Source organism: Bos indicus, chromosome 20 (assembly GCF_029378745.1).
Source record: "Bos indicus isolate NIAB-ARS_2022 breed Sahiwal x Tharparkar chromosome 20, NIAB-ARS_B.indTharparkar_mat_pri_1.0, whole genome shotgun sequence".
NCBI classification, from domain to species: Eukaryota; Metazoa; Chordata; class Mammalia; order Artiodactyla; family Bovidae; genus Bos; species Bos indicus.
The window spans coordinates 63,915,593-63,929,177 of record NC_091779.1 but is presented as its reverse complement, the minus strand read 5'-3'; the positions used below and the strand labels follow the sequence as shown (position 1 = coordinate 63,929,177).

General features: G+C 42.5%; 1 protein-coding gene across 6 annotated transcripts in view; it reads right to left on the bottom strand.

Moving 5' to 3' along the window:
* Nucleotides 1-13,585, bottom strand: part of SEMA5A (semaphorin 5A) — a 572,726-nt gene that overhangs the window by 68,968 nt on the left and 490,173 nt on the right. For 5 of the 6 annotated variants that reach the window (XM_070774864.1, XM_070774868.1, XM_070774863.1 and 2 more), the window contains 3 exons: nucleotides 12,931-13,074; nucleotides 3,292-3,309; nucleotides 2,909-3,056 (listed from right to left, as the gene is read on the bottom strand). In XM_070774864.1, the coding sequence (XP_070630965.1) occupies nucleotides 2,909-3,056; nucleotides 3,292-3,309; nucleotides 12,931-13,074 (310 nt within the window). The remainder of the gene's footprint in view (nucleotides 1-2,908; nucleotides 3,057-3,291; nucleotides 3,310-12,930; nucleotides 13,075-13,585) is intronic. The other variant, XM_070774867.1, reaches the window with a different exon arrangement.

The window sequence follows — 13,585 nt, the reverse complement described above, 5'->3', positions numbered from 1 at the left end:
CTTTTCACGAGTCTGTCCTTTACTGTGTGAATAACATTTCATTAGTATAAATAATTTTTAACAAGCTTGAACTCAAAGGAGCAGCTGAAGACCAGGAATAACAAAGAAGTGAAAGTAGGGAAGAGAACTCACAAGGAAGCTGAGACTTTCTGGAAGGAGGTCACGGGCATCACTGCACTTGATACTCACCGTGGCTCTGGGAGGGATGAAAGATCACCCTCTTCTCAGAAGAGGAGCCAGAGATTCAGAAATATCACCTGATGTCATCCAGCCAGACACAGGCATGCAGATAACAAAATGTGTGACTCCAAAATCAACAAATTACCTATACTTACAGCCACATCTTTTTTTTTTTTTACCAATTTAAAATATCCTTGTATTTTTTTTAATTCTCTTGTTTCAATATTTAATTTTTATTTTATAATAGAGTATGGTCAATTTACAATGCTGTGTGCCACCATCTCAATAGAAGACTAAACATCAAAAACAAACATACATTGTGGCCAAAGATGTCTAAACTGCAGCTAGAATATGATCAACATGTCACTTTACCTAAATAGCTATTATTTTTAAATAAGCATCTTAGGAATTGAACTGATAGGATACGTTTTCTAAGCAAGCCAAAGAAACCAAGCCTCTCCTTCATTTCGCTAAGAGACAGAAAGTGGAATAAATAGGGAAAAAAATGTGGGAAAAAAATAAAAGTTGTGCCTCTACTATAAAGAACAGAATGCTCCAGTGTGCCGTAATAATACCTCCAGGAATTACACGGCCAGTAGTTTAACTACGGAGGGGAAGAAAAAGAAAACTAGACTAAAATACCTAAAAACTTATACTAAACTCCTTAGAGATGCTCCTGATATTCCTCTAAATTTGAAAACTGATGTTACAGTTTCCATAAACCAAATTCTGCAAATTTAGACACAAAGAAAACAAATACATGAGCATTTTAGGAAGACATTCAAGTTTTACACATATAATCACATGTATCTCACACACACACACACAGACACACACACACAGTCCAGTGACTGCACAGGAGACAGGCTACACTTTTCTTTCATTAAATTTTTTATATGTAATAATTTAAGTAAGTTTGCAATAAGAAAATTAATGACTTGAAATGGTTTATGAGTTCTTTGTAGTGCAAAGTTTACAAACTAAAGTGCAATTCCACTCAGGTCATCCGTCCCTATGGTTTACCAGCAGAGGAGACAAATTTTGACTTGAGAGTGGAGACCCGAGTGATAGACGCCAAACCATCTGGATCAGGACTGATATATTTTAGAAAGGACAAACCTACCACATTTGAACGGTTTCCTAGACCTTCTAAATGATCACAGATTTACCTGTCATATTTTCATAAATAATTTTAAATCTCAGTATCTGAATTATCAATAATTACATCATCCTAAACTGAACACTCAGAGACGGCAATGGCACCCCACTCCAGTACTCTTGCCTGGAAAATCCTATGGACAGAGGAGCCTGGTAGGCTGCAGTCCATGGGGTCGCTAAGAGTCAGACAGGACTGAGCGACTTCACTTTCACTTTTCACTTTCATGTATTGGAGAAGGAAATGGCAACCCACTCCAGTGTTCTTCCCTGGAGAATCCCAGGGACGGGGGAGCCTGGTGGGCTGCCGTCTCTGGGGTCGCACAGAGTCGGACACGACTGAAGCGACTTAGCAGCAGTAGCAGCAAACTGAACACTAAGATATTCCATGGTTGAGTTAGTTCAGGCTGACCTGGAAAGAAGTGCTTCTATAATCAGTAATAGATTCTGCTAAAGCTACTGCAATATCTTTGCCAGTGCAAAGGGGAACAAATCTAATTGCAAATCCCAATAACAAAATCTCCTTGGGTTGGGTATAATATCTGACAAAGCATCTCATAACCCTCTTCCCCTCTCCAAATTTCCCAAGACTATCTGAACTGTGTGGTTTTTAGGTCTCACTAAAACAAACTGTACAGCAGCACAAAAACCTTCTATGTGTCATGAGCCAAGGTTACAAAATTACTGCAAAGACCAACTGGAAGATCATCAAGGAAGCATGCCCAACCAGACCTTCTCATGCTGAACCTCCCCACCAAGGCATCCCTACTGTCTCTACAGTCACTCTGCAATGTTTGCCCTGGGGGCAAGCAAATGAAGCCAAAGCCCCACAGACTTAGGTGCTCAATCATTCTGACAGATGGCACAGGAAGAGCAACATCAGACCTTCGCACAAGTGGAATTCTGACAGACCAAAGTGTTAGGAGAAATAGGACCCACTGAGGCATAAGACAAAAAAAACCATAAGTTGTCTTTGATGCCCTTAAAATTGGCACCAAATGTGCTCTGATAATGGCCCCATAAAGTTGGTGAATCTTCAGTGTCTAAGGTTTGTCCACATGCTACATTAACAACTTAGTGTGGGCTCAGTTTGATAATTTTATCCCATTTCCCAAACCAAATATAGCATCCAGAGTTAAGCAGGCTGAAGTTTTTGTACTAGCTCAGAGACAAGAACTGGAAAACTCCTGGGGCAGCTTATCCCATATGGGAAGATTTCCTCCAATCAGCCTTCAGGATACTCTTAATTCCAAGTATTTCCTCCAGACATTCTCCTTGGCCAGAAAGACATGATTCACAGCATCTACTACCTGAATAGGCACTAGATGCACAGTATCAAGTTTCCAGCACATCAAGTTTCCAGAGCATTTTAGGTTTGCAGAACATCAAGTGTCTACTGAGAAGCTCCTGTTTGTTGTGTATCTAGTCAGTGAGACCACCTAGTCTCTGCAGAGCACCTGTGTTTGCAAAACATCTTTTGTGAGTGTAGCATTCAGTGTTTGCAGAGCACCCAGTGTTGGATGACTCTGGTCTCCCAGCTCTAGACGGCGGGCTGGGGATGAGGACTACTCACCACGTTACAGCCTGCACAGTCAGGCCCGTTCTCGCAGGTTCTGCGGCGAGCTTGAATGCCACCCCCACACTGGGCTGTGCACCGTTCCCAGGGTCCCCATCCTGTCCAGAAGACGTGTGGCGGGCACAGCAGGTGCTCATTGCAGTATCTGTAACGGGGAAACCAAGAGGGGGAAAAGCATCCATTTAGCGTAACGTGAGGCCGCGGGCCTGTCCACTTTCCGTCCCTGCACTGGATGTTGAACCCATGCGCATGCTCCGCGTGGAGGGGCGCTTCAGTGTTCCGAGTGGTCGCACAGGGAAAGAGGCGGATGCGGCGCTGGCCATGCTGTGTGAGCACAGACAATGGGATGTGCGGGAGACAACGCAAGATGCTAGACTCACGATGCAGGATGGAGCTTCCTGTGCAGCCAATTAGAGGAGAAACAAACAAACAGAGCCCTTCAAACAGACGCTCGGAAAAACGAGAACACACACAAAATACCTAAGTAGGGCATTTATCTTCGAAACATAAACACTGAAAGATAAAGTAGGTTATGAATACAAAGTCAGCAAATTGTGTTTGGGATTCATTTCTCATCCTTGAATCAAGTAAGGCCTGTAATCCTAGTAACATACCTTATAGAAAAGTTAGTCTAATTTTAGTATGAAGCTTCCAGCCACACACTGCCTAGGTTACTGTATTTTTAAATTTATTTGTAGACTCTCCCAGAATGATGTCCCACAACCTTAATTTCGATGAGCACCTGTTATCCAAAAAGAGGTGAATTACTGTTGACAACCAGTCTGTTTGTGTTAGTGACCGACTATGCGTCTGTGTGTATATTCATATTACCAATTCTTAGCCAAATATACAAAGCCATCCTTAGGCTTAGATATGTCAAATTTCTCCTCAGTCTTTCATACTACAAGTGAGATAAAATGAAGTGAGAAAAGCAAAGAATAAGAAGGAAACAAGCTGACAATGCACGGGTTTAGGGCTCACAGGTAAGAAGATGCTATTCCTCTTCATCAAGGGAGCTTCCCTATCTCAGGTGTGTCCAACCTGAGTTGCACTAAGGGAAACAGACACAAGCCCAGGGTGTGCAGGACAGAACAGACTTTTTAACTGAAATATAGTTAATTTACAATGTTGTGTTAGTTTCTGGTGTATAGCAGTGTTTATATATATATATATATATATATATATATATATATTCATTTCAGATTCTTTCCCATTATACTTTATTACAAGATATAGAATTTAATTCTCTGTGCTATATAATAGGTCCTTGTTGTTTATCTATTTTTAAGGAACCTCCATACTGTTCTCCATAGTAAGAGAAACACTGTCGTAATGAGCAAAAAACAGAGGTAAGGAGCTGATTTCCAGAAAAGTAAGAAAGGTAGTTTGGGCAGCATAGTTTCCTGACAGCAAATGCTGATATGACTCAACTGTTTTTCCATCAAATGAAGGACATTTAATGAATATGGTAGATGCAGGAATATATACAAGCATGAAAAGCAAAAAGTCAGGCCAAGCTGAAGGGAGTCCACAGGATGAAGCACAGAGAGCATCACTGGGAGTTCTGGAAAAGAATGGAAAGCAGGAGTGGGTCTTCCCAGTAGTCATGTAGGGATGTGAGAGCTGGACCAGAAAGAAGGATGAGCACTGAAGAACTGATGCTTTCGAATTGTGCTGGAGAAGACTGTTGAGAGTCCCTTGGATTGCAAGGAGATCAAACCAGCCCATCCTAAAGAAAATTGACCCTGAGTATTCACTTGAAGGACTGATGCTATAGCTGAAGCTATAATACTTTTGGCCACCTGATGCAAAGAGCTGACTCACTGGATAAGATCCTGATGTTGGGAAAGATTGAAGGCAAAAGGAGAAGAAGGCGGTAAAGGATGGTTAGATAGCATCACCGACTCAATGGACATGAATCTGAGCAAACTCCAGGAGATAGTGAATGACAGGGGAACCAGGGTGCCCTCCATGGGGTCACAAAGAGTTGGACATGACCTAGCAACTGAACAACAGGAATGGGAAGACTGTGGTTAAAAAGTGCTTGCAGAGAAGTGAATAGAAAAAGTAGAGGAGAGTGGAATGATCTGTCTTTATACAGACAGAGTGGAGGAACTTGAGCTTTATTTTCAAGGAACCAAGGAAATCTCAAGCTCCAGAGAAAAAACGAGTACTGTCAGAGTTGGAGTGAAGACTTGGCTGCAGGAGTTGGTGCCTCATCCTGATGGTACTGGAGCCCCTGAGAGGAGCAGAGTTTTCCATGCTTGCATGGAGGTGGTGCTGAGTTCCCAAAGGTGGATTAGGAGGAGCTGATGGAGCAGATGCCAGCCAAAAGGGCGTGTTTGCAACAATCTGAGGCAGAGACCCCCGAGTTGGACAAATAACGATGGTGATGGCAAGAAACAGGAAGCGACATCCATGGGACATCTGTGGTAGAGGGGGAATAAGATGGCAGCTGTGTTGTAGGGTCTAAAGTCAGCCTCTCCAATGAAAGTGGGTGGCGTGCTTACTTCTAGGGAGAGAGGGCTGATATTTCACAGGAGTCGGGGACTAATTGGGAAAACGGTTTCGCCTCTAAATCTTCTCATGAAAGAGTAGGCAGTGAAACTAAAGAGTTCTCGCTCTTCTTCATAAGACAGTCTTCCAGGGACCTGAGTCTCACAGCTCAGGACTCCGGACAGTCTTACATGCGGGAGGGAAGGGGAAGGAGGCTTCTAATTAACAGAGTATGACCTTGAAAACAAAACTGAGGATATAATAGATGAAAAGCGCCAGACCTTTGCAAATGTGCAGTTACAAGACGTAAAGCAAAGCATCCTGACTCCTCAGTGACTATTAACATCCATGTCAGTGCAATGATTGTTCTACTAGGAAACTGCCATTTGTTTTAAGAAGGTGTTTGGAAGAAGTAAGTCAAGAATACTCAAAACATCAGAATTCTTAGCAGTAAATTAAAAATATCCATGCGGAACCTTTCTCAATGTGGACAGAAGACCATCCCCAGTTTCCAAAGTGATGTTGCCGACATGTAAAGGGTCTGGAATTCCTCAACTCCTTAACACTAACTTCAGCTTTCTAAACCAAAAACAAACCCACATTAAGAGTAGAGAGGGCAAAGGAAAATCTTATTTATAGTACTCATAAAACCCTTGACTTTTTAATAAAAAGCATAGCAGTGGAGCTACCACTTACCAAAAGGAAAGTAAATCAGAATGCACATATCCTTTCTCATCTCTGTCTACATCATGCTCCCCTCTGAGCATGATGTTTATTACGTTTATTACAGCTGAAAGTCTGCCACAGGAGAACCTGATAACTGTGTGTAGCCTAGAACTTTCTATCCATGTTATAAATTATACCCCTGGCTGCATTTTTAGGTGGTCAACAATGTGCTTTTCTTCTCTTTCTTCTTCTATAGTAGTTCTATGACAAAAGGCACACCAGATAATGTAACTGGTGTCCTCTGCAAGAGAAGTCAGAGAGCACTAGACACTGCCGGGCTAGTCTGTCATTTATGTCTAGGTTTCACTCAAAAATTCACCTTGGGGGAGTCTGCTCAGATGCTGAGCCCTTACAAGCTCCTAGCTCTGGATTCTCTGCAGTGTCAAGAGAGCACTGGCCCTCTGCCTTTCTTACTCCGTCACCCAACAAACACGTGCCAGAGAGACGTGTCTCTTCTTAAATTACAGACTTGGTCATGAACAACAGTGGGCGTCTAACCCACTCCAGCATTCTTGCCTGGACAATCCCATGGACAGAGGAGCCTGGCAGGCTGCAGACCGCAGGGTCGTGAAGAGTCAGACATAGCGACTGAGCACACACAAACTTAGTTACCTCGGTGACTCTGGGTGTGCAAGGATTTTTATTAATTTACGGATAAAATAGATACACAATATATCAGCCATTTGCTCTTCATTACTGAGTCCTTTATACATGGCTGGCTTTTACCAAAGGACAAGCTGAACAGTTCTGAAATCTTATTGGCTCTCTCGGAGCCCCAGCCTCTTAGAGCACCGATGGTCACAGATGCATTTCACGATGCATTAAAAATTAAGATTTTCATTTTTCCCATGACTGCTCATTCTCATTTTGCATTTCAGAATGAATTAATAGCCTGGCGCTATTTCTCCATAAATTATCCATTTTCCCACAGACCTAATCTCTGTGAAGAGAACTATCTTTCATAATCCTGCATGGACTAGATTTTCAAAACTGTATCATTTTCCCTTGTCCTATTTGTTCACGCTACAAATTGTGTTCTGTTCTGGTTCCACCCATGTTGGTTTCTCACGAAACCTGTTAGCCTGAGCCAATCAGAGCCCTGTGAGAACTGTTTTCTCCTTGATTTACTCTTAAGTGATCATTGCTTTTCTGGGCCACACTGGGAGAATGGAATCTTCTGTGGCACCAGAGAAACTGTACAAGTATTGAGTTCTCCACAATATTATTTTTTCCCCAAGAAGAAGCTAAGGGATCCATTAGGAAAGAGTAGTGATAATGATTTGCAAAGAGCATCACTTTGGCTCATCATGGGATTAAGCAAACTTGCCTGTGCAGACAGAAAAATCATATCATAATCCCCGATTGGTGGCTGGGTCTCTTTACTTTGATAACACAACTGAAAGACGCTAGCGTGGTCTCCATGAGCCTCACTTCCTGGAATTCACATCTTGTGTAATTCCTTCCCACTCTGTGTGGGTGGGACCTGTGACTTGCTTCTAATCAACAGAATATGGCAAAGATGACAGATTGTCATTTCCATGATATGCTACCTAACCCGTATTATCCTTCTTTCAAGAAGTTCCTTCGTCTTGCTGGCTCTGAAGAAGTAAGCAATCAGATGTGAAAGTCCCAGAGGCAAGGAGTTTAGAGTAGTTTCTGGAAAACAGCTTCAGTCCAACAACACAGGAGAAATCTAGGAAGCAGACCCCTCCCCTTGCCAAAGGAGCCTCAAATGAGACTATGGCCAGTCTATACCTTGGTGCACCCTTGAGTGATGCTGAAGCAAAGGGTCCAGCTAAGCTCCGTCCAGGCCACGACCCCAGAGACACTGTGAGCCAATAAAGCACGTGGTGTTTTAGGCAGCTAAGTCTGCAGTAATATTTTTATGAATGACAACTAGAACAGATCTTGATACTTAGACACATGGAGCTACCTTAAGAAGGATCTAAAAATATCAGAGAGGCTTCAGGACTAGAAACTGAGTAGAAGCAAGTAGAATTTTGAGAATCATGGTAGAGAAAATTAATCCCTTTGAATAAACTGTTAGTATAATATTACAGAAGAATATTATTCAGCCTGAAATGCAATGAAGTTCTGATACATGCTACAAGATGAACTTTGTAAATGATATGCTAAGTGAAATAAGTGAGATACAAACTAGAAAAGATTATATGATTCTACTTACTCAATACTTACTTAAATCTTCTATTAGGCAGATTTATCAACTATTGGTTCCAGAGTTCTTGTTTTGGGGGATGCAGAAGTTTTGGAAATGGTGTTATGGTTGCTCAATAGTTAAATGTAATAATATTCCTAAGTCAAACTCTTAAAAATGGTTAAATGACAATTTTATGTTACAGGCTTCCCTGGTAGCTCAGATGGTAAAGTGTCTGCCTGCAATGCGGGAGACCCAAGTTTGATCGCTGGGTCGGGAAGATCCCCTGGAGATGGAGGAAATGGAAACTCACTCCGGTATTCTTGCCTGGAAAATTCCATGGACGGAGGAGCCTGGTAGGCCACAGCCCATGGTATCGCAAATATTCAGACACGACTGAGCGACTTCCCTTCCCTTTATGTTACAAATGTGTGTGTGTGTGTGTACATATATATGTACACGCATCTTCAGTCTCTTCAGTAGTGTCCAAGGCAAGAATACTGGAGTGGGTTGCCATTCCCCTCTCCAGGAGATCTTTATAAATCAGGGATCAAACCCATGTCTTCTATGTTTCCTGCATTGCAGGTGGATCCTTTACCACTGAGCCATTGGGGCAGCAGAAAAAGAAATTGAGGGAAATAATATTAAACAGAAAGGAAATTCTTGGCCTCTCCTGATGGCAAAAGTTACTAAAATGAAGAGGCAGCTTCTGAGCACCACTAGGAATGGCTGGCAAAGAGTAAAAAACTGAAGTTGTGACTGTACAACCTTTTGTTAAAACCTCAGGAGCATCAAAAGATCAGAGTAGTGTTCAGTCCCACAAGGAGTCCTTTCAGAAGTTAAAGAGCAAGAGTCACAGATCTTCTCAATCACAAGAAAGCTGGAGGGTGTTGTCCCTCAGCTGTCTTAGCAGAAGCCCCAGCTAGAGAAGGCCTGTCTCAGAAAGATCTGTGGGTGTAGACTGTTTAGTGGAGCAAAGCCCAAGGAAATTCATGGCAGGCTTCTGAAGTTGATTTCAGCAAAAAGATCACCAGCTGAGACTGAATATATGGAGAAAGTACAAATGAAATGAGGCTGTTGGAAACCCAAACTTCCACTGGCAGGAAGCAGGCTCATTAAACTAACCAGCTGCAGGCACATGCTACCTTTCATGGAAAAGGAAGGGTCAAGCAGGAAACAGACATGAGAGCAGAGCTAAGAACTGTGGAGAATCACCCCCAAGCTTTGCAACTTCATCAAGCAACTCCATACACTTATCTGCATAGATCTCAGAATTTTTACGGAAATTTCTTTGTACCTTCCATTTCCCCCTTTTTGAACAGAAGTAACCATAGCTATTATCCTCTGCCTGCCCCACCATGTGTCTGCTGAGTGTGTTGGTGGCCAGATAACTTGCCTCACACTTTAAGATGGACAGGCTGAAATGAACTACACCCAGGGAGACTCATTCACTTTGAGTCTGATTTGAATAAGCTTCCAGATTTGGGGAAATGACTGAATGGTATAAAACTGGGAGGAAACTGGAGATGGGGTGAATTGGATGTTGTATGTGATAAGGACAGGTCATCATTGATGGCAGATAAACTCTACGTTGAGCCCAACGATTCCTGCCTCTTGATGTGCACATCCTTTGCAGTGCATACGTTTGTGTATGATGTACATATCTTTCCTCTTGATTGAGCACTAGGTCTGTGACTTTCTTCTAACCAATAAACTATGGCAAGGTGTGGATATGTCACCTTTGTGATGATATTGCATAAGACAGTAATGTTCATTTTGCAAGGAGATTCTCTTCCTTGCTGGATTTGAGGAAGCAAGTGACCACATTGGGAAGGCTTGTTTGTCAAAAAACTGAGGACAGTTTCAGACTGACAATGAGTGAGCAACCAAGGTACCCAGTTTGATGGAAATGAATGCCAATAACAACCATATGAACTTGGAAGTAAATCCTTCCCCAGGTGAGCCTCAGATGAGACCACAGCTCTGGCCGAGCAGAGAACCCAGGTGAATCATAACGGAACTCCTAGTCCACTGAGAGGTGATAACTGTGTGTTGTTTTAAGTCAGTAAGTTTGCAGAACTGTTGTTACACAGCAGGAGAAAGTGAATACAGACAAGGATATTCGCATTTCAATAATATTTACACGGGTCCACTGCTTCATCCTTGGGGGCAGCCTCTCTGGGAATCAATACTTCTACTCAGTTTTTACTACTCAAGAAAATAATTTTCCAAAAATTTTGGAACAGATAAACAAATGCCCATGCCTTTTAAAGTACATCTAGAACAGAAATTGGATATTTTCTTTATCCATTATTTAGACAAAAATCAATGTGAACATTTTTGAGATTTCTGTTGCAATAATGTTCTCACTGAATTTTTCACATATTGGAGATTTGATCACAAATAAAAAGTCACTTAGCATTAATTTAGGGACCTTACCGGGAGAGTCAATTTATTCATTTGTGGCCACTCAGGAGTTTTTTAGGTTTGTTGTTGTTCAGTTACCAAGTTGTGTCTGTCTGACTCTTTGTGACCCCATGGACTGCAGGATGCCAGGCTTTCCTGTCCCTCACCATCTCCCAGAGCTTGCCCAAGTTCATGCCCATTGCATCAGTGATTCCATGCAACCATCTCATCTCATCGTATCTCATTTTTAGGTTTGATGGTGTTTAAATAAGCATGATGTGACCTTATTAATGAGTGTATATGTCTAGCCCTTGTTCTTTCATACCTTCCCATGAAGATCAGGGTCTCCTTTAATCTTAAGTTCAGTTCTCAAATATGTCTTTTGTCAAAATTAGGATGGTATTTCTTTATATTACTTAGGTAGAGAGACTTCCCACATAACCTGACAAAGACACTAAGAACTCTTTGCTAGTGAAGAGTTCTTAGTGCCAAGAAAGAGTTCTTAGTGCCAAGAGTTCTTTGCCAAGAAAGAGATGCCATGCATTTGTTTTTTCTAGCTTTCATTAACTTCTCAATCACCCCCTAAGAAAGGCTGTTTCAAAGGGAGATTCCCTGGGGATACAGGCCCTGTTCTTATCATCCACATGTCTATTACTTAGTTCAAGTTCCCTCCTCAAGCAAATACTCATCTAGTCCAAAAGTGTTTCTTCTGTAAAATAAGAACACTTTAAACGAAAGTTCCTCAAACACATTAACCATCCTGATCTTTTTCTGAAAATGAAGCTTTATGAGCACTTGTAAATGGATACAGAACATATATAGATGTTAACCACACAATTAACCAGCTTCTTCCTTCCTGTGTGCTCAGCTTGGGAAAGGTGATAACAGGTGTGAGGTTTGTGGAGGTGCTGTGATTCTAGGGGTGGATAGAGGTCACTTTACCTGAATGGGCTCTATTATGTGACAACATGCAGCATTTAAAACTTCTAGCCAATTTAAAACCTTCTAATGCTGGAAGACATCTTTCCCATAATCGACTTTCCCACTTATCAACTGGTGTCAGATTGGAAATGACAGGCTTGTGTTAGACTGTCACAGGGTACTACTTCAAAAACAACCAACTTTGCCTTGTAAAAATCATCCTTCATTTTTCTCTGAGTCAAAAGAATGCAATCTTAATTGGTGATTTAGGAACACAATGAAGAGAGAAGAAAACGATTCTCTCCAGTTAATTTCAGGTTGTAATAAATATCTGATGGAGAATTACCTACCCACTAAGCCTGTTGGCTTTGTCTATATAAATATTAATCACATAAGCCAATAACTGCATAGGTATTTTTACGAGGCACCCACTGAAGTCATTTCACAGGATACAATTTAATTAAAAAGTACTGAAAGCCAATTTGCTTCTCATGGACCAAGAACATAAACTGATGTGAGTGTGGAGAGTTAAGACTCACAAAGGTGACGTGGAATTCACCTACCTGGATTTTCTCCCAAAACCATAAACGAGGGTGTACTTTAAATATGGAAGGAAGAGCCAGTTATCACAACTGCAGATTTATAAGGCCAAAACCAAATGTTTGAGTCTACAAAGAGCAACAAGTTGTTAAATGCAAGACTGAACTGAAATGTCCCATGGACGTGCTGAAAGCTTAAAATACACATGGAAAAGGAACCCTCCCTCTGGGTTGTCCTGCAGGTTCACTGAGGGGTCCTGTTAATAGACAAGTGTGTAGTTGTAATTATAGCCAAAATACTCACTATGGCTCTCACCTGGTGCCAGTGCTTAATTCAGTCGTGATGGAAAACTTACCTCTTCTGATCAACACCATCTGGACCCAGGACCAGCTCAGGCCCTATTTGGAACTGGAGGTGTGAGACCAGTCTAGCAGAATTTTAATAAGAGCAGTCACTCCCCAGCAGACTCACTTGCTTCGTCTCTGGGGAGCCCAGCAAAGAGATGCCCGCTGTCCCCGTGTCTCTCATCCCTCAAGAGCCGCTGGGCTGAGTGAACCCTGCAGGCTCCATGGTGCCCCCACCAGTGATGCTGTCCACCCCAAGCTTTGGTCGAAATTAACGGATGAAAGAAAAGAGGTCATTCAGCTCAACAGAAAAGGATGCCACAGACAAGCTGAGCTGGATCCAGAAACTGAAACCGCAGGGAAACCGACCGCACCGGGATGACAGGAAGCAGGAGGGTGGCAACCCGGAGGCGCAGAGGGTAGGTACCCACCTCTCCTCGCGGTTCTGCCCGACGCACACCCGGCCCCCGTGCCGCGGGGTGGGGTTGCTGCAGGACCGCTGCCGCACCTGGAAGCCGATCCCACACGTGGTGCTGCAGGGAGACCACGAGGTCCAGGGGGTCCAGCCTCCGTTCCTGGGGGAAGAAGCAACAGGGTCACTGGGGTCAACTTGCCTGAGGCCCAACTTCTATCTGCACCTGCCCCCAAGCTCGCACGGGGGTTCCCCCCACGGGGACCACTGACCGCGGGCTACGAAGGCTATGGGAGCAAGGAGGCCTGGGAATCAATGAAATGTACTGTCTCGGGAACCACAGCTACTATGAAATCTGTCCCCGCCCCCGAACCTGATTTTCGAGTCAAAAAAGAAAACTTGAGAGTCAAGTTTTACATGTACTTGCAAATAACTTAAAAACGGGCTAATTAGAAACAAGAAAGCTTAATGGTGAAAACGTTAAGCTAATGAAAAATAATGCCATTTTTGTTTTTTGACAAGCAATTAGAGATGCATCCCTGAACCTTTGGCCTTTATAATTTTATTTGATTTGTACTGTATCAGTTATAATCTAGGAAAAGGGCACATTGAATCAAATAATCATCTAAATGTTTCCTTTAAAATCTATTAATGGCAGTGACAATCAGTAACTC